The sequence below is a fragment of the Narcine bancroftii genome, chromosome 1 (assembly GCF_036971445.1).
Source record: "Narcine bancroftii isolate sNarBan1 chromosome 1, sNarBan1.hap1, whole genome shotgun sequence".
Classification (NCBI taxonomy): Eukaryota; Metazoa; Chordata; class Chondrichthyes; order Torpediniformes; family Narcinidae; genus Narcine; species Narcine bancroftii.
This window is the reverse complement of record NC_091469.1, coordinates 424795499-424816459: the sequence shown is the minus strand read 5'-3', so window position 1 is coordinate 424816459 and position 20961 is coordinate 424795499. Positions and strand designations below refer to the sequence as shown.

The following is a 20961-nucleotide window of genomic DNA, read 5'->3' as shown; positions in this document are numbered from 1 at the left end:
CAGATTGTTAAGGAGCTGAAGTTGTTTGAACTCTGGATCATTCAGGAGGCAGGTGATAGAGAAGAGATAGACAGGAGCTACAGGGAGGCAATCACTCCAAGGAAGCAACTGGTGACTGCCAGGATTGTCCCAATAAGGGAGAATGTAATACTAGATCTCCTATTAGGGAATGCGACAGGGCAAGTGATGGAAATTAGCGTAAGGGATCATTTTGGATCGTGATTATAATGCAGTTATTATGGACAGAGCAAAGGTGCTCAGCAAAGCAATCTCCCAGTTTGCACTGTAGAGAAGGCCACAAAAGGGAGCACCAGACGCTGTCGATAATTCTCACGGATACACACTTCAAGTGTTGGTTCACTTGAAAGGATTGTTTAGCGCCCTGGATCGTCATGAGGAAGAAAGTCACGGTGCAAGAGTGACTTTTCTTGTGGCCACAAGGGTAGGTGCCAAGGGGACAATTGGTGGGAAGGGATGAGTGGACGAGGGAATCACGGAGGGAGTGGTCCCTACAGAAGGAGGAGAGGGGAAGAAGTGTCTGGTGGTGGGATCATGTTGTAGGTAGCGGAAATTATGGAGGAATAATGTGTTGGATGCAGCAGCTAGTAGAGTGGTAGGTGAGGACAAGAGGAATCCTGTTTTAATTATGTCTGGGTGTAGATAGGGCCAGGGCAGATGAGTGGAAAATGGAGAAATGTGGGTAAGGGCTGAGTTGATGGTGATGGAAGAGGGACATTTGAGATTATCTGGACTGGAAGATGTCATCTTGAGAAGAGATATGGTGGAGACTGTCTTGAGGGAAATAAAGGATAAATTCCCACAGCCTGACAAGATGTTCCCTTGGACCTTTAGGCAGGCGAGTACAGAAATTTCAGGGGCCGAAGCAGAGAAATTTGAAACATCCTTAGCCATGGGTGAGGTGCTGGAGGATTGGAGGAAAGTTAATATTGTTCAATTGTTTAAGAAAGACTCTCAAAATAACCCAGATAATTATAGGCCGATGAGCCTGACATCAGCCTTGGATAGGTTATTTGAAGATGCCCTAAGAGACTGGATGTACAAGTACTTGGATAGACAGGGACAGCTAGGAACAGCCAACATGGGTTTGTGCAAGGTAGATCAGGTAGATTGGACACAATCTTGTAAAGTTTTTAAAAGAGGTTACCAGGAAAATTAATGAAGAGATGCAGTGGATGTTGATTTCATGGAGTTTAGCAAGGCCTTTGACAAGATCCCACTTGCGAGAAGATACCTCACTGACTGGAGGCCTGTGACTAGTTGTGTGCCTCAGGGATCAGTGCGGAGTCTATTGTTGAGTGTCATCTATATCAACGATCTGAATGTGGTAAATTGATTCAGCAAATTGGCAATGACACTAAGATTGAGAGTGGACAGTGAAGAGGCCTTTCAAAGTTTTCAGTGGATATAGACCAGTTGGAAAAATGGGCTGCAAAGTGGCAGATCAAATTTAATGCAGACAAGTGTGAGGTTTTCACTTTGGGGGGACAAACCAGGGAAGAATTCGTACATTAAACACTCAGGCACTACGAAGTACAGAAACATAGAAAGACCTTGGAATGCAGATACATAATTCCTTGAAAGTGGAGAAATAGGTAGATAGGATTGTAAAGAGAGCTTTTAGCATATTGACCTTCATAAATTAAAGTATTGAGTACAGGAGTTGGGACATTATATCAAAGTTCTCTAAGACATCCATGAGGGCAAATTTTGGAGTGCAGCATGGATCAACTATTTGTCAATACATTTGAAAGAGTGTGGGAAAAAAATTACTTTTCCAGTTCTTGAGGAACTGAGTTATAGGGATGAAAGAGGTTAGGACTTTATTCCCTTGAGTATTGGAGAAATGAGGGACGATTTGACGGAAGTGTATAGAATTGAGGGAGTACACGGGTGAAGGGTGAAAAATAGAAAAATAAAATGTTTAAGGGGAACAAGGGAGAAAGGTGAAAATGGTTAAGGGGAACATTGGGGATCTTCACTCAGTGGTGGTCATTCAAAAATAGATTTTTTCATAAGATTTAAACTGTATTGCAAAAATCAACAAATGTAAACACACTGTTTGTACATATATATGTAAATATAATAACCTATGGCCATGTCCTCCTTTTGGAATGGTCACCCTACTCAGATTGTGGAATGAACCGCCTAGCAGAAGTGGTGAATATGGGTTTGATTTCAATATTGAAGAGAAATTTGGATGGTCCAGGTGAAGGTCAACGGAAGTAGGTAGAAAAATAGTTTGGCACAGACTAGATAAGCTGAAGTGTCTCTTTCCAAGTTGCAGAGTTCTATGGTTTAAATGTCTTACCTTTCCTTGTTTGGCAATTGTACGGATGATAAAATCTGTCCTCACATTATCGACATTAGGAACAAGGATGGAGCTGTATTCTGGACTGCTCTCGGTAGGATAAGAATATTCTTCAATGTTTGTATTCCAGTGGAGCCATTTTCCTAGTTTAACATATTGCACAGTCATTATTATTTATTGAGAAATGAATGTTTCACCGAATTTTTTTGAATTCTTTACAACTTTAGTTAGTTAAACTTAGCTCCACTGTTCATTTACAATTTGTATCATAGCACAAAAAATCTCAATTGTTGAAACAGTATCCAGTTAACAATTAGAAATTGATCTCTACTATTTTTCAAAGATTAATTAATTGTAGGTGTCAGATACCATAGTGATGGTATTAGCATACATTAAATGCTATTGAAAGATTATGGATTCCACGCTCACGGCACATACAAAACAGATTACTTAATATATAAAACATTACAGCACAGTACAGCCCCTTTGGCCCAAAATGTCATACAGACCTACCCAAAAAGAATTAAACCCTTCCACCTCATAACCCTCTATTTTTCTTTCATCCATGTGCCTGTCTAAGAGTATCTTAAATGCACCTCTTGTTCAAGCCTCCACCACCACCCCTGGCAAGGCATTCCAGGTATCCACAACTCTAACTATCCCTGATGTCTCCCGTAAACTTCCCTCCCTTCACTTTGTACAGGTGTCCTCTGGTGTTTGTTATTCCTGGCCTGGGAAAAAAGATAATCTTGTCAGCATCTATTACGTCACCTCTCATCCTTCTTCACTCCAAAGAGAAAAGCCCTAGCTCTGTTAACCTTGTCTTATGAGATATATTTTCCTATCCAAGACAACACCCTCTCCATAACTTCCACATTCTTCCTGTGACCACAATATTCTTTATTTTCAATCTTTTTATTAAGTTTCAGATTAATAAATATAAGAATGATACAAAGAGATCGGGATTGCATTAACAACAGTTAACATATACAGAACACAGACATCGAGCAACATGTGTAAATTGAGCCTCCCAATCTCATAAAGGCCAAACATGAAAAGGAATCAAATTTTATTACAAAAATATGAACACAATATTTGAAGTGTGGTCTCACCAGAGATTTATAGAGATGAATGAAGCCCAACTTTCCAAAAGCATTCTTAACTATCCTATCAACCTGCACAACCTTGAAAGATCTATGGATTTGAACACCAAAGTCCCTCTGTTCTTCCACACTGTTAAGTATGTACTCTTAACCTTCCAAAATGCATCATCTCACACTTATCTGGATTGAATTCCACCTGGCACTTTTCGGTCCAACTCTCCATCCTGTCTATATCCTGTTATAACTGATAACCTTTAACACTACCCTCAACACCTCCAACCTCCACAAATGTTCTCACCCATCCCTCTACTTTTTCATCCAGGTTATTTAATAATAATCACAAAGAGCAGGGGAACCCAGAACAGATTCCTACAGAACTCACAGATTACAGATCCTCTAGTTACTGACTTCTTGGCAGTATACTTCCCATCCACTACACTCTCTGCTTTCTACAACCAAGCCAATTCTGAATCCACACAGCCGAAGTTCCATGGATCCCATGCCTCATGACTTTCTGAATGAGTTTCCCATGGGGGACCTTGTCAAATGCCTTATTGAAATCCATATATACATCTATTGCCCTACCTTCATCATTTTCTTTTGTAACCTCCATAAAAAAATTCAATTAGGCTTGTGAAACACGACCTTCCTCTCACTAAGCCATGCTGATTATCCCTGAGAAGACTACTTCTCTACATCTCATTTAAGCCTAATGAGCTTTCTCACAACAACATCAGAAAAATTAAATGTTTCTTCTATTTTAAGACATTAGCAATATACTTAATGAACTATTGCTATGGTTAATTACTTAACTTTTCTCTAAAATTGTTGGTGTGTTTCATGACCAGCATAATTATCTTTGCGAATCACATAAATTACAAAATTAATAGGATTTTCCATTGAATTATGCATGAAGCTAGGCTGAATTCAACCCAGTAATTTTATTAAGAATACAATTGTATATCAAACACAAATCAGTCATAATTACCATTCGAAAACCTCCTCAATTTCAATCTAATTCTTGGATTCTGTAATAAACTTCAATTTTGAGCAAAATTGTGCTTGAAAAATCAGGCCAAGTCTATAGGCTACATTTTTCAGAAACATGACAAGAGTACTGCAAGATATTCTCCCAAACTAATTTCAATTCTTCTTTGCTGGGTTATTTTGATACTGACCATCATAATCCACAAAATAGTCAAACATTGTGTCCTCACTTCCTGGTGGGATTGATGGCAGGTCTAAATGAATAGTTTCATGTGTTCGCAGCCAGTACTCCATTTTCTTTCTGTCCTCTAATTCAAGTAAGGCCCCAATACTCCACATGAGACAGAAGACATACAATCTCTCCAAATGTTCGTGGTTTGCTTCACCACCTTGCTCCTAAAGTAAAAATCAGATTTACGAACTAGACCAAAACAATTTTTTGAGATATTTTACATAATATATAATGTTGTTTGCATGTAATATTTTAATCAATTCCAAAAAAATTGCGATTTTGATTAGTGAAAATCCACAACCAAATGAGAAAGTAATAATTGCTCTTATAGGGTTATATTATAGGCCTCCCAATAGCCATTGAGAGATAGAACAGATATATAGAAAGGTGTAAGGGCAATAACATTGTCATAGTGGGAAACTTTAATTTGTCCAATATTGAATGGACATGTCAGAGGTTTGGAAGAGGCAGAATTTATTAAGATGGTTTTCTTGATGCAGCATGCAGGTAATGCAACCATAGGAGTCATGTCACACCAGAAGACACTGATTGAAGTGCAATACGCAAAAGGGCTGGAGAAACTCAGCATGTCACTCAGCATCCATAGGAAGCAAAGGGTAACCAACATTTCAGGCCTGAACCCTTCTTCAAGGCATGAGCAAACAACGGACTGTCTTTTGTTACTGCTGCTTTGGTGAACTCGGGTGAAATTATGTGTTTCATATACATAAGACAGTGAATATATTGCAAAAGTATGTAGAAATAATACACCCTGGGATATTCCAAGATAATATTTTTTTAAAAATCACTGCTTTAAAGAAGAGCACCACATTGGAGTAATACTGCTACTTATCAAGATAGGTCAAATCTTTGAATGCTTCATACACACAATTGATAAGAAACAAGCTTCTACTTACTGCAATCTTCTGTAGATATAAAAACTGTTTTTGATGAGAAAAAAAGTTCCATGCACAAATTTTAATTTCTATGTTCTCGTACAGACTCTCTTTTCTGAGTAAAATGGGTTCTGCTTGCTGTACAATCAACAGTCACTGACTATCACAATCTCTTCAATGTCAATAGATATTCGGTTATAAAAAAATAAACTACAAACAGCTAGGTAAAGCTTTATTAGTGGAGTGCACTGCAAACAAAGTCCCACCCCACCAAAAAAATTCAGATGCAATTGAAGGGTTTTTGATTTGAATTCTGTTTCACTTTCCACAGATGTTTTTCTTTCAAATTTTCAATATCTACAGTTCTTAATTTTTAAAAAGCATCCTCCATCCTTGAGTTGGAAATGTCTCTTTGGCCCTTCACCTGAGCCCTGGAAATTTCTACAATTCTTCACCTCAGATATAAGCAGCAATACAAGAATCCAACTTGTCACGCCTTCCTTGAGGACAATACGGGGTGGGATGTAAATGCTGGCCTTGCCACTGGGAGGAACAGGCAGGGAATAAATGAAAACAATGCAAGAAGACGGTGAAAATAGGAACACGGTACAGAGAGGTGATGGAGGCACTCCTTTTGCTTGTATCATAGTCATATCATACCACAGAACAGGCTCTTCAGCCCAACTCATCCACAACAAACAAGTTGAATTCTAAACTGGTATCATTTCCCTGCATTTGTTCCATATCCTTCCAAGCTCTTCTGATATATAAATCTGTCTGAATAGCTTTAGAATATTGGAAATGTGCCTGCTCTTACGTTTCTTCCAACAGCATGTTCCAAAGATATAGCATGCCCCAAGTTGCAGATATGACAATAAATTTTTTTTTAAAGTTAGTCAGGTTATACTGTTATGGAGGGTCAGAAGCCACTCTTAAGATAATCCATTTGGAAGAGAATCCACTGGGAAGTTGAGCAGCAAAGCATGTCAGATCATTTGGAATGTAATATAATGCAAATGAAATATAATGCCAGAAAGTGTACAGTCATGCATTTTGTTCAAACAAAATAAACAGGTAGATTTTTTTTCCAAAATGGGGAGAAAATTGAAAATACTCAGCTGCAAAGGGTCCTGAAAGTCACCAAGCAGGATAACCTGAAGGTAAACTTGCATGTTAAGAAGGTGGCAAAGAAGGCAAATACAATGCTGTATTTCAAGAGGAACAGAATATAAGAGCACAGATGTGATGTTGAGGCTTGATAAGACACTGGTGAGACCTCATGTGGAGAATTGTGAACAGTTTTGGGCTCATTATTTTAAAAAATATGTGCTGAAATTGGAGAGGGTTCAAAGGAGGTTCACTAGATGATTCTGGGAATGAAAGGGTTATCATATGAAGAGAATTTTGACAGCTCTTGGTCTGCATTAGTTGGAATTTAGAAGAATGAGGGGGGAATCTCAATGAAACATTTTAAATGCTGAAAGGTGTGGACAGAGAAGATGTAGAAAGGTTGTTTCCCTTGGTGGGAGAGTCTAAGACAAGAGGGCACAACTTCAGGATTGAAGGGCTTCCGTTTAGAACAAAAATGCAGAGGAATTTCTTAAGCCAGAGGGTGGAAAATCTGTGAAATATGTTGCCACAGCCAGTCATTTTAGAGATTAATAGCTTCTTGATTAGCCAGGCCATCAAAGGTTACAGGGAGAAGGCCAGTAGTGGGGCTGAGTGGAAAAATGGATGAGCTCATGATTGAATGGTGGGGCAGACTTGATGGGCTTGATTGACCATGATGGGCTCAATAGCCTATTACAGCTCCTATGTCTTACGGTAATCAGAATTTATTGTATGAACATATGTCATAAAATTTGTTGTTTTTTGGTAGCATTATTGTGAATTACAGGTGCAAAATTGCTATAAATTACATTTCAGTAAATACACTATTTTTAAAAAAATAGATTAATGCAAAAGAGATAAAGTGAGTTCGTGTCTGTGGTTCAACGTAAACATAATCCAACCTGCAGAGAGTTTTAATTGAATTTTTGATGTTTTACGCATGAACAAAAATCACTGTCGAGTAGAATTTTTATCTCATCTTACAGAGCTTCATGGCAAAAATTGAACCATTTACTCACTTTTGGGGGAATTAGCCCATTAAGCATGTTAATGCTTTGCATAATGACAAAAGCCTCCAGCATTTCCATCTTGTATTCCAGTGATTGGATACTGAAACAAAACAGCTCTGCAAAGGATTCTGCAAATAACTTTCGTAGGACCCCAGCTGTCTGTGAAGACAATTTCTTCAGCCAACCCTAAACCAAACAAACCAAATGAGGAATTTATCAGGATACACACAACTGAGAATTTATAACACATTTTAGTTATTTTATGAATTCATACACAAACTTGGAGAGATACTGAATAGAATTCTAACTTCAGTCACGTGGAAGCTGATCATGTCCCCCTAACTTGAAATGGGCAAAGTATCAAATTTACCATACCTTCTATTATTTCCTTGCTGGTTGAAAATTCTAGCCAGTTATTTCTGCACAGAATTATTAACCTTGTTTGCAGACATAGAAATAATTTGAACTTGCAATGTTACCTATGTACCAAATAAAATCATTGATTCTGTGCCCAAGGACGTGCCACAACTTCTACAGGAGATCAACGGGAAGAGTTGAAGAAAGCATTTATGCTCTTCTCCAAATCTTTCAAAGTTATCTCAAGTGAAATTCAACTTACTTGTAAGTATCTGCCTAAAAATAGTTTGGAAAAAAATTCACTATCTTATCCAATCTCATTTAAAAATCATTCATATACCTCAAGAATAGGGATGAAGGTCAAGACTGATGAACTCATGAAGACCATGCCATTGCGTGAAACTGTTGCAGGTGATGCATTGTCGATGTTGTGTGGCTCAAATACAATTTTACAGTTTGCAGCCATGGGAATCCGATCACCATTTACCAGAGTAAGAGTTCTATTATCATCAAGCACAGAGTTTAAATTTTCAATCCAGATAGCATCAACAGGCCCATCCAATACAATCCAGATGTGTTCTCCTGCAATGAGATGCAAATTAGTACACAAAGATATGCATATGCACCAGTACTATTTTATTTTACTACTATGAACACTATAGCTTGTCATGAGATATTCTCTCAAAATATTAAAACTGCATTTTTTTTTAATTACAGTATAGGCCTCTGACCCTTTATTTACTGTATCAATCTAAAGGATGACACATGCTCACTCTCCAACCTGTGAATTGCATCACAAGGCCACAAGAATACCGACAATGAAGTCTTACCAAAATTAGATCATATATAATCAACTTACAAGGGTTGTACAGTTAGCGTAGCGGTTAGTGCAACACTGTTGCAGCGCTAGTGATCTGGGTTCAAATTCGGAGCTGTCTGCAAGGAGTTTGTACCTTCTCCCTATGTTTTCCCCAGGTGCTCTAGTTTCCTCCCACCATCCAAAAACGTACAGGATTAATTGGGTGTAATTGAGTGGCAAGAGTTTAAAAGGCTGGAATTGGCTTCTACCATGTTGTAAGTAAAAAAAATTAAAATATAATTTATCTTGATAAACCTCAGCAGAAATACTTGTAACAATTATGTAAAGTGCTTACTCTCGAGCGTGTTAGTGCTTCTACAAGGCTTCAAAATTGGGCTACATATAGTTGCTCCTGGTTATTTGATGCCACAATTGCCTATTAGACTGGATTATGCATGTTGTGCACACAATAAAATTTTAACCCATTCCAAACAGGCCACGAGACATAGATCGAAGTATGATGTCTAGGTGCAGCATGGTCAATTCTCATACAATGTTGAACTGAAATTCATCTGCAAGAACACTGCTTCCAATCAACACATGATTTTCAATTACTTTCAGCTTTCTTGGATAATGAATGGAAAGAAAGCTGATTGCTTTGATTGCTGCATTTACTGTCTGAATTACTTTCTGAGCGAAATAAAATGACTTTAAAACTGCTGCTGTCAGACATGGAAACATTTGTAGCCATTTCTTGGAGTTCATGGGATGCTTTGCATAATAAAGGCAGATCATGGACCTGGACTATTTGCAAGAACTAGGAAGAGGTAGTAGGGAAGAAAAAAAACTTTGCGAGGAGGACCCATTTACAAAGAATCTGAAAGGGCCCATTCTAATTAATTTATCAATGCAAATGAAGACTGAATCATGAAGCTAAATATGCATGTCCCAAACCACATTGCAAGTCTCAGGGTGATTATAATGTCTATTGAATTCTTTAACTTCACTCATTTGTGGGCTGGTGTTGAGAATATTCATATTTCCAAATTTACACTGGGAATGTTCAAGAGGTCTTTGTGTTGAGGGCTGGATGAAACTCCATATTGGGAAAGGGAGGGAGGGAAGGAAGGAGGAAGCATAGCTCTTGGAATGTTACATTTCTTCAAAGGAGGCTTCAAGCATTTCCTGTGTCGATGATACCAGTTTCTGGAACCTTGGTGTCAGGTACATAAACAATGCAGTAAAACACAAAAATGTGCAGATGCGATGATTGTTGTAAAAAAAACCCACAGAAATGGTGGAGGAACTCAGTAGGTCTCACAGCATCCATAGGGGGTTAAAATATATTACCAGTATTTTGGGGTTGAGCCCTTCCTCAAGGGACAAACAAACACTAGGCAGGGGCCTATCTTTAAAAAAACTGATGAAATGGGAACAATGGGAGGGGGAGGAGTACAGACCAACAGACAAAAGGTGTTAATTTGATTTGATAAATGGACTGGAGAGAGGCCTCCATAGTGAGTTATGGAGTAACAGAGCGACAGAGGAAAACTCTTCTTGATCATCAGAATCCACAAAAGATCACAGGAAATAGCAGCAGGAGTGGGCCATCTGGAGCATCGAGCCTGCTCCAAGATTCAATATCATGGCTAGCCCTTTCTTTGAGATCAATAATTTTATTCACTTCATTACACAGGACCATATCTAAGATCTGAGGTGGTTAATAATTGGATTGTCGTACCAAGGTACTCATGTCTTTTGCATTTGCACTTATTCTATCTCAAAAAGGCAACTGGCATGAATCTTTCCTGGCATTTTCAAGCTGGTTTGACATAAAATGATCATCTTTATCTATTCTCCCCTGCTTATCAACCTTACTACTACATTCCTTACTGCCTGATTCTAATAAACCTTACTACTACATTCCTTACTGCCTGATTCTAATATGTTCCTGCTTTATCTCAAAATATTTTCAACACAATATTTTCTAAAATTACAGTGGTGATATTCATGGTGCATGTGGAAAATATTAATGCTAACTCAACAACACCTTAACCACAGTAATTTGGAGCCCTTTTTAGGGATCTGAATACATTATGCTTAGAAAAGCCCAAAATTAAAAAAAATCTCATGAATATTTTGTCAAAAAATGGTGAAAGAATCTAGAAACACGATGCACATATTTTCCTTTTCTGTGAACCCTCTCAGAATCTATAGATGTCTGGCTAGGGGCAGCAGGCAGCAGAGTTAGCATCGCGATTAGTGCAACACCGTTATAGCGCCAGCAACTGGGATTCAAAAGGAATTTGAAAGCTGTCTGTAAGGAGTTTGTATGTTCTCCCCATATCTATTTGGGTTTCCTCTGGGTACTCCAATTTCCTCTGGGTGGTCCAGTTTCCTCCCATCATTCAAAAAGTACCAGGGCTGTAGGTCAATTGGGTGCAATTTGGTGGTGCGGGCTCGTGGGCCATAAAGGCCTGTTAACGTGCTGTACGTCTAAATTTAAATTTAACGGTATGCACATCACTTTGTTAAGCTCAGGTTAACTGAAGTTCCACAGAGTGAAAGAATGATAAGGCATGTCTAAAATTTCCAATGGTGGAAAACATTTATAAGACGATGCAACTATATTTTCACATATACTAAACAAAATCCTGTACCACACATATAACAATTGGCTCCTTCACCTTCACTTCATAGTCAAGCTAGCTACATCTAATGTACAATCTATTACTCAATATAGCATGGATCTCTTTGAGCACGTAGCTTCCATGAGGTGTGGTGCAACCCTTTGATCTCTTCTTTGTAATTGCAATGTATTCCCAAGATCACGGTGACTTTTTAAATTGAAGTTCTTGAGGAAGTGCTCAGACCCAAAATAATGAAAGAACAAATATGTGCAACTGCCTGGTCAAATGGATTTCTCTTCTTGATTTTGCACCCACAAATTTCTCGTGCTTCGAGCTAATCCATATTGCTCACCCATTTTTAAAAAGTTGTAAACGGGAAAGAAATTTGAGAGGAGATTTGATTGTGTTTGCAAGATAGTGGTTAAGACAATCTGCTATTCCCATTCAAAGACCAAATGTCAGGTGGATGAGCTCAAGGAGATTCATTCACAAGATTTGTTCAGCGTTACACTTTCTAGTCCCTTGCATGGTTACTTGCTTACCTTTCTTTGCTCTCAGAGTTTTCCTCCACAAAGTTGAAAAGATACCATCCGTCCAATCATTTGTAGCTACATCCAGCCGGCCAAACATTTGAGGTGCAGTGATGGCTTTAGGATTCATTCTCATCTCACGATGTGGCTTACCACAATCTGTAAAAATGAGAAGATTAGTGATGAAATGAAAATAATAATACACATTCACACTCTGTTCTTCAGTATACTCCTTTTAATTAATTACATTATTAATTAATTGATTCTCTGAACTTTGGAACAAAAAGTCATGGACATAAAAGTGTGTAGAGGGATATTGATAGGTGAAAACAATGACCAAGGATTTGGCAGATTGTTTCAATGAGGAGATTTTTAAAAAGGCATTTTCCACTTGGGCAGAAAGAATAGAAAAGCAGAGTATTGTTTGAATGCAGCAAGACTACACAATGTCATTGGGCATTCTCCAACATAAAATACAATAATTTGGAATGCAGTCACCCATACTTAAGATGCCAATTGGAACGTAGGCTTTTATTGCAAAAGACTGCACAGTTTGTTGACGACACCACGTGCAGAGAACCTTATTTAACAAGATGTATTTGCACTGGAGGCAGTTCCAAGTTTTATTCTGGGATGAAGAGATATTATTTGAGGAAAGGGTGAACAACATCGGGACTGTGTGCTTAATGGAGATTAAACGTTGGAGACATGATCTTATGAAAATTCTGAGAGAGCTTGACAAGGTAGATTACTGTGAAGATGTTTTCCCTATTGGTGGGATCTAAACTCTGGGATACAGTTTCAGTATAAGAGTCTGGCAATTTAAAGTACAGTAGATATAAGATTTGCTTCTCCTAGAGGATGCAGGTCATTGGCAGGCTCTCCTTAAGAGAGCCATGGAGGCCAAATCTTTGAATACATTTGAGGAATCGAAAACAAGGGAGCTAAGAGCAATGGGAAACAGGTGGACCCTGGTACAAATCTGCCACAGTCTTTAAGGAGTTTGTATGTTCTGCCCATGACCACGTGAGTTTCCTCTGGGTGCTCTGGTTTCCTCCCATGTTGCAAAGACATACAGGTTAGTAGGTTAATCAGTCACATGGGTGAATTTGGGAAGTGTGGACATGTGGGGTAGAAAGGCTGGTTACTGTGCTGTGTTCCTAATTTTTAAAAAAATTAGTTTAGATCTTGCTGTATGGTGGAACAGACCCACCTCCTGATTCCTCAAAGCACTTCCATCATCTATAAAACACCAATCAGAAGTATTATGAACTCCATTTCCCTAGATAAGTGCAGTTCCAACTGCACTTGAGCAGTTTGACACCATCCAAGATAAAATAGTCCACCACCCTAAACATTCATTTCACTACTGGCACTACTTTCAAGAAGCACTGCAAAAAGAGTGAAACACAAAAGTCTGCAAACACTATGATTGTAATCAAAACACAGAAATGCTGGAGGAACTCAGCTGGTCTTGCAACGTCCAGAGGAGTTAAATGTTAGTGATGGCAATATATTACCATTGTTTTATTTCAACCTGGTCAAAATCCTGGAACTTTCAACCAGCAGCAATGTGGGAGCATTTTATTCTATGACACAGGGGATGAGTCTTAAATGCTGACTTTCGTGTGAAGCCCACATAATAATGAATCCTAAATGTAAAAATCTATGATGGAATTTATTTATAAATGGAATTCAAAATTATTAGTTGGTGTAGACCCACCAATTTTAAAGCATTTAATTGAGCTATGGAATAAAATTGATTATCAGACAGGTGGGAAAGGGAAGATTTCATTGGAAACACCTTTATATCAGAACAAACTTTTTTTCTTTTACTGTGGATAATCAGCTTTTGAAAGTTTGGAACCAAACGAGAATTTAAAAAGTCAAAAATTGCTTTGAAACAAGGAATTTTTTTGTATTTTTATCGTATGAAAGACAAATTTCAAATCCCTCTGAACACCTTTTTTGTTATTATCAAGTCAAAAACTTTTTATTAGAAAAACCTAGACATTCTTCTTTAGAATTATTACTTACTAAAGATGATTCAAAACAAATTTATTTCTGAAATATATAAGTTGTTACAAAATAAAATGCCTAAACCAGATCTTCATAAATCAAGAATGAAATGGGAATTGGATTTAGATAGAACGATTGATGAAAATGTTTGGAGAAATTTGTGTAAAGATAGTATGACTAAGGTAATAAATGTACGTTTTAGATGAGTGCAATATGACTTTTTACATCAATTGTATTTGACTCTGTATAAACTGAAAAATTTTCAACTTAGTTCTTCAAATCTATGTTTAGATGTGACCAAGAAGTAGGTACTTTTTTTTCCATTCGATGTGGATTTGTCCTAAGGTTAAACATTTTTGGTTGCAAATTAAATTGGTTTTGGAACATATATTAAAACAGAGTTTACCTTTTGACCTAGTGTTGTTTTTATTAAGAGATATTAAGTCGATAGTTTTAAGATTGAGATTGACTATGTACCAAATTGAATTTGTTGTTTTTATTAAGAAATATTAAGTCGATAGTTTTAAGATTGAGATTGACTATGTACCAAATTGAATTTTTGCATTTGTCTTTGGTGGTTTCTAAAAAGTGTTTAGCTCTTACATGTAAATCTGACTCCATTTTAAGTATGAAAAGATGACATAATGAAATTAAAGCCTGTATTCCTTTAGAAAAGATTACATATAATTTAAGAGACAAATATATTTTCTTTGATAATGTTTGGAGTCCTTATATCAAAACTATTGGTGTTAGAATTTGATCTCTCGGTCAGACAAAAAGTTTTAATGTGATTGAACTAATTGATGATCTTTTTCTTTTTTTGTAGGTGCGGAAGGGAAGAGGGAGGGTATTAGTGGGGTGGTTGGGAAGGTTGGGGGGGTTATATATAAATGACTAATCACATTATGTCTGTTTTAAAATGTAGTGACTAATGTTATGTTATGTGATTTTAAACTTTAAATAAAGTATTTTTTTAAATCCTAAATGTAATTTTTGGAAATGACCTGATTAAAGATTGGTACAAGATCAGAATATATTGCAACTTCAAGATGGTCCTGTTGCAATTCTGCTCATCTTACATTTTTTGACTTACTGCAGTTATTGCCACAAATTTACACCTGGTACAATTAAAGGTTCTTATGTTTTTCATCCATCCAAAAAATCACCTCAAATTATTTTTTAAATGTTACAAATAAAATACATTTTAATTAGAAATAAAAATCACTCAAAGATATAATCAAATTTTTATCAATTTCCACTTTACCAGTCATGGCTTTCATCAATGTGTGGATGCAAGTGGTTTTCCCAGCTCCACTGGGTCCCAAAGTCATTATTCCATGTCTGACTCTTTGTATCTCAAACAGCTGAATAACTTTGAGTTTCCATGGAGGATGACTGACAAGTCCTGCTTCTTCAATCTGAATAGAAGCAAATATATTTTCAGAATACTGTAAATTTCTAATAGTAAATACATACTTTTCCTTTAATGAATCAGAAATTCAGGACTTAAATGATCCCTAGTTATTTTAAAATAATATTTCTACAATGTCCATATTTTGGATAACCCAAAATGCAGACAAAAAAAATGAATAAATCTACAGAATAGGGTAAAGTTGGCAAGTTCAGACAAAAATTTTGTCTGAAAATTGTGCCTATTTGAAAGTGCATTTTCAAACTAAACACATTCTGCTCCACATCATACATCACCAGGTTTGAAAAGTGCTGTGAACAAGTTCAAAAATACAAGCAGCAAAATACTATTTGGTCTCCGGTTCCACTGTTCAATATTGGTCTTAGCCACTAATCTGGGCCACTTTCCTGTTGGTCTTCATAATTTTTGATATGGATATGCTTAATAACCATTGCATTTCTGGATTGGTCAAAGTCAATCAGGCAGTTTCATCCCTAAACAAGCATTCCAAACTTTAATACTCAAGATATAATCTCTTGAGATGTCTTCCTGACTTTTAATCATCCTTTAAACATAAAGAATATTTTATTTACAATCTCAATACTTGCTACCCATGCATGCTTATTCTTTTCATTGATTAGGACACTAAAAAATGTTCTTGTTTTTCATTCTTCCTATCAAAACACATAGCCTCATAATCCTCTGATTTTACTCCATCTGTTATATTTTATTCCATTCACTTAACCTGTCCATATGCCTTTATCAATTTCCCCCATCCTCCTCACAACTTGCTTTCCCACCTATTTGTTTCATCAATACACTTGAATATATTCAGTCCTTTCCTCTAAGTGAATGCCATCCAAAACTTGTTCTATTCCCTTACCTCGGGTCTTTATTCCACAATGGAATTCAGAATCAGAATATATTATCATAATTTGTTGTTCTGTGGCAGCATCATAGTGTAGACATTCATATAAACCACCTTGCAAAAATTAAATAAAAATGGTGCACAAACAGTCAAAGGTAGCAGAGTTGCAGATTTTGCACCAAATTTTAAAATTGTAAACATTTAAAAAAGTTGTAAAAAGCATCAACAGAACCAAAAAGAAGGCAAAATGGCACTTCCTGCTGCCAACCGATTCAAGAAAGTGTCAAATTTCTGCTGTTTGGCACCAAATATAACAACCCTATAAGGTAGAGTCTTTGATCATTCAGGAATCTGATGGCAGTGGGGAAGAAGCTGTCCCTGTGCATGTCTTTAGACTCCAGTACCTTTTTCCCGATGGTAGCAGAGTGAATAGGGCCTGGGTGGTGGGAGTCTTTGAGGATAGAGGTTGTTATCTTAAGACTCCACCTCATGTAGATGTCCTCAATGGAGTTAAGTTTGGTGCCTGTGATGTCACAGGTCAAGTTAACAACACACTGGAGTTTTTTTTTATTGTCCTGAGTATTGGCACTTCTGTAGCAGACAGTGATGCACCCGGCCAGAATGCACTCCTCTGTACACCTGTGGAAGAGTCTTCGGTGACCTACCGAATCTCCTGAAACACCTCAGAAAGTATAGCCATTGGCAAGCCTTCAGGTTTGCATCGACATGGAGGCTCTAGAACAGATCCTTGGAGACGCTGACACCCAGGAATTTGAAGTTCTTCACCCTCTCCCCTACTGAGTCCTGGATGGGGATAGAGTCGTGTTCTCCTGACTTCCTCCTAAAGTCCACAATTATCTCCTTGGTTTTGCTAATGTTGAGTGCAAGATTGTTGGTGTGACACCACTCAATGAACTGATCTGTCTCCCTCCTGTACTATTCCTCATTGCCATTTTGATTCTCCCAATAACTGTGATGTCATCGGCAAATTTGTTGATAGAATTGGAATTGTGCCTGGCAACACAGTTTAGTGAGTAGTGCAGTGGGCTAAGCATGCATCCTTGAGGTGTGTCTGGGTTAACAGTCATTTGGTTTTCACATAATTACGGTAAATATTTCTTGAATATCGCTACGACATATCTGCAAACTATTCTAACCAAATCATTTTATTTGAGGTCCAAAATTTGAATTTTTGTCATTCTAAAACTGTAACAGAAATGCTATTATTTCCAAAGGATCTTTTACTATTGATTCACTAATTCTGTTTAATTAGAGAAGATCAATTTTTAAATTATCTGCTTTTTTCCATTAGATTTACAACATAATGTTTTATAAAACTGTCTTCAATGCATCCTTCAGTAGACTTTTGACAGTTTAACTTGTACGAATATATGTACCTCAAGCTTCATATTTGTGGATAATTTGACCAATGTATAATGATCATTCCACAGGCAATTTACTTTTTTGTTATTTCCTGCCTTGACCAAAACACCCCAATTTTTTAAAATTTAGATTATTGTCATTCTTCATTATCAAAGCAATCCCAAATTAACTTCCTGAAAAGTCAAAATCCCCAGAAAAGTAGTTAGCCATCTTGGAAATTTTGCACTTATGTCTCTGTACTGACTAATAAATTATACCCATTTACCAAGCATTGGTTCATACCAAGCACTGATCCATTTGGTTATGAATGCCTTGCTTATTCAGATAAAATGTGTACTTTAACCTGAGTTGCCACTATACATACAGGAGCACAGTAGAGAATCCCCTGGCTGGCTGCATCATAGTGTGGAATGGTAGCTGCAAAGCATCAGATCAGAGGTCAGTAGAGGGTGATTAAAATGGCTGAGAAGATCACTGAGGTCACCCTTCCTTCTCTCAATGATATCTACAAGGAGTGGTGCTCAAAGAAAGCTCAGAGAATCATTGAGAATCAGAGAATCCAGCCTTTAGTATCTTTGCAACACTATCTTCAAGGAAGAGGTGCAGGAGCATAAAAACCAAAACTGCCAGGCTGGGAAAGAGCTTCTTCCCGCAGGTTGTGAGACTGTTGAACAATCCTAGAAACCCATAAATATTTTTACATATATTTAATTTGGAATATTGTGTGCAGTTTTGGTCACCTGGCTGCAGGAAAGATAGAAAGATTTACTCAGATGTTGCCAGGATTCTTTAGGAACTGAGTACAGGGTAAGATTAATCAGATTAAGACTTTATCCCCTGGAGCATAAAAGAATGAGGGGAGATTTGATGGAGATATACAAATTTATGAGTGTCATAAACAGAGAAAATTCAACTAAACGTTTTCCACTGAGGGTAGATGAGAAACAAACCAGAGTACATGTGTTAAAGGTGAAAGGGGAAAAGTTTGGGGGAACATTAGGGAGAACTTCTTCACACAGAGAGTAGTGGGAGTGTGGAAAGAGGTGCCAGCTGAAGTGGAGAATGCATTTTAATTTTCACCTTTAAGAACAATTTGGACAGGTACATAGATGGGAGGGGTATGGTGAGATATGGACTGGATGCAGGTCACTGGAATTAGGCAGAATATAGTTTGGCACAAGCTAGAAGGGCTGAAGGGCCTCCTTTCCGTGCTATGGGCAAAGGTTTCTGTTTGAGTGCTCAATGTTTATTGAGCACAGTTTCTTCAGTATTGGCATAACTGGTATATTGGACTATGGATTTGAAACACATTACATTCAACACAAATTGAGTTTTTGATTTCATCAATGTTAGTTTTAAAACTATAATGCTAGAATGCCCACACGAGCATGCCCTCAAAAATGACTCAATCATCTCTTATAACTCATTTGCTTGCCTTTAAGTTCGTGCATTTGAGATCTTTTATTTTGGGTGCAAAGATAGATACTTCACAATTCGTAAACAATTTATTTTCTTCATTTTCGAGAAACTGACCTCTGCACATCAGCCTATCAATGAGGCAGATTTGCATATTTTGAAGCAATTTTAGAAATTTAAGTCTCGTCGTGAACAGGTGGCATTAATTATAGTGTATAATCCTTCTGATTAAATAAATTTGAAACTACATTAACCATTTTTCCCATGTTATTATTCTAAGCTTCTTTAAAGAAAAATTAGAAATCTGTTTTACATGCTACAGATAGACCTGAATAGAAGAGAGCAGTTCAGTTACAAGAAACTGAAAGATAGGACCAGGCGATGGGTTAATGATAAGCCACATATAACACAAAAAGAGAATGTGTTTAATGTTAATTCAATGTTATTGTCAAATTCAATTTTATTGTCATCTGATTTTATATGACACACAACTCAACAAAAAAGAGCGTCTCCGGATGAGTACAGGCACACCATAGTGTAGGTTAGAACCCTACACACAAATGACAAATGTACATAGAACAAGGCTGTGCAAGCTTTGCAGAGGGTACAGAATGGTTCACCAGGATGCTGCCTGAATTCAAGAGTATTCACTATAAGGAGAGGTTGGACAACTTGGATTATTTTCTCTGGAGTGTCATCAGCAGAGGGACAATCTGATACTTTATAAAATTCCAAGAAGCATAGATTAGGGTAGACAATCATTATTTTTTCACCAGGGCAGATATATGAAATACAAGAGAGCAGTGTATTAAGAGGAGGAACATTTAAAGGAAGATTTAAGAGAGTTTTTTTAAAAAGAGTGGTGAATGTCTGAAATGCACGTCAGAGAATGGGGGAAGCAGATACGATGGTAATATTTAAGAGACTTTTAGACAGATGCATGAGCAAGCAAGGAATGGAGAGAAATAACTATGGCAGGCAGATGTGCAGTTTAAACTGGCATCATGGTCAGAATAGACAGTGGCCTGAAGGGTCTCTTGCTGTTCTGTACAGGTCTATTTTAAATCGGTAAAAAGGCAAGTTAGAATATGAGAGCTGGTTGGCAAGAAAGGTAAAAGGACAAGTGCAAGAGCTACATTATCCATGTAAAAAGGAAAAGATTAACAATGACAATTAACAGAATAAGTAAACAATTACATTGATTCTTTCCTCACAGCAGAAGATGCAAAGTCAGAGAAGACTGAGGATGTCAAAGGAATAGAAAACCGAAGGAACTAAATATTAATCAAACAATAGTACAAGAGCCTAGTGAGCTTGAAATTCAATAAATATCAAGGACAGATAATCAACAGCTCAGAATTATGAAAGATGCAACTATAAAGCTCTTGAATGTTGTGGAATTCATATTTCAAAATTATGTAGATTCAAGATTTGTGAAAGGGAGAACTGAAAGTGTTAACCCAGTATTTAAGGAGAGAAGCAAAGTGAAAATGTTAGTCTAATGATAGTGGTAGGAAAGTATTTGGATTTTAATAATGAATGATATAATCATGCCTGGAAAGGAATCATGGGAATAGGCAGTCAGCAAAGATTTCTGAAAGAAAAATAGTATTTTATTTATCTATTGGGAGTTTTCTTATGGGGGGGGGGGGTGAAGAGGAAAGAAATGACTGAATGTGGTGAATTTGGATTTTCACCGATTTTCATCAAATCCCACACAGTCAGTTAGTCAACAAGGATAGAACATACAGAGTTAGAGCAGCAATATACTGATATGGATTGAGAATTGATTATGAGACAGTAAGCAATGAGCATAAATAAACTGATCTTTCATTGATTGGCATGCTGCGAGTAGCAGGTTTCAGTACTTTAGCTCTAATC

The 20961-nt window shown here is 37.2% G+C and overlaps 1 protein-coding gene across 10 annotated transcripts in view; it reads right to left on the bottom strand.

Annotated features, from left to right (window-relative positions):
• Window positions 1-20961, bottom strand: part of dnah5 (dynein, axonemal, heavy chain 5) — a 343529-nt gene that overhangs the window by 127240 nt on the left and 195328 nt on the right. For 9 of the 10 annotated variants that reach the window (XM_069914173.1, XM_069914169.1, XM_069914164.1 and 6 more), the window contains 6 exons: window positions 15267-15420; window positions 11996-12142; window positions 8365-8606; window positions 7677-7853; window positions 4611-4815; window positions 2330-2472 (listed from right to left, as the gene is read on the bottom strand). In XM_069914173.1, coding sequence (XP_069770274.1) covers window positions 2330-2472; window positions 4611-4815; window positions 7677-7853; window positions 8365-8606; window positions 11996-12142; window positions 15267-15420 — 1068 coding nt within the window. The remainder of the gene's footprint in view (window positions 1-2329; window positions 2473-4610; window positions 4816-7676; window positions 7854-8364; window positions 8607-11995; window positions 12143-15266; window positions 15421-20961) is intronic. The other variant, XM_069914167.1, reaches the window with a different exon arrangement.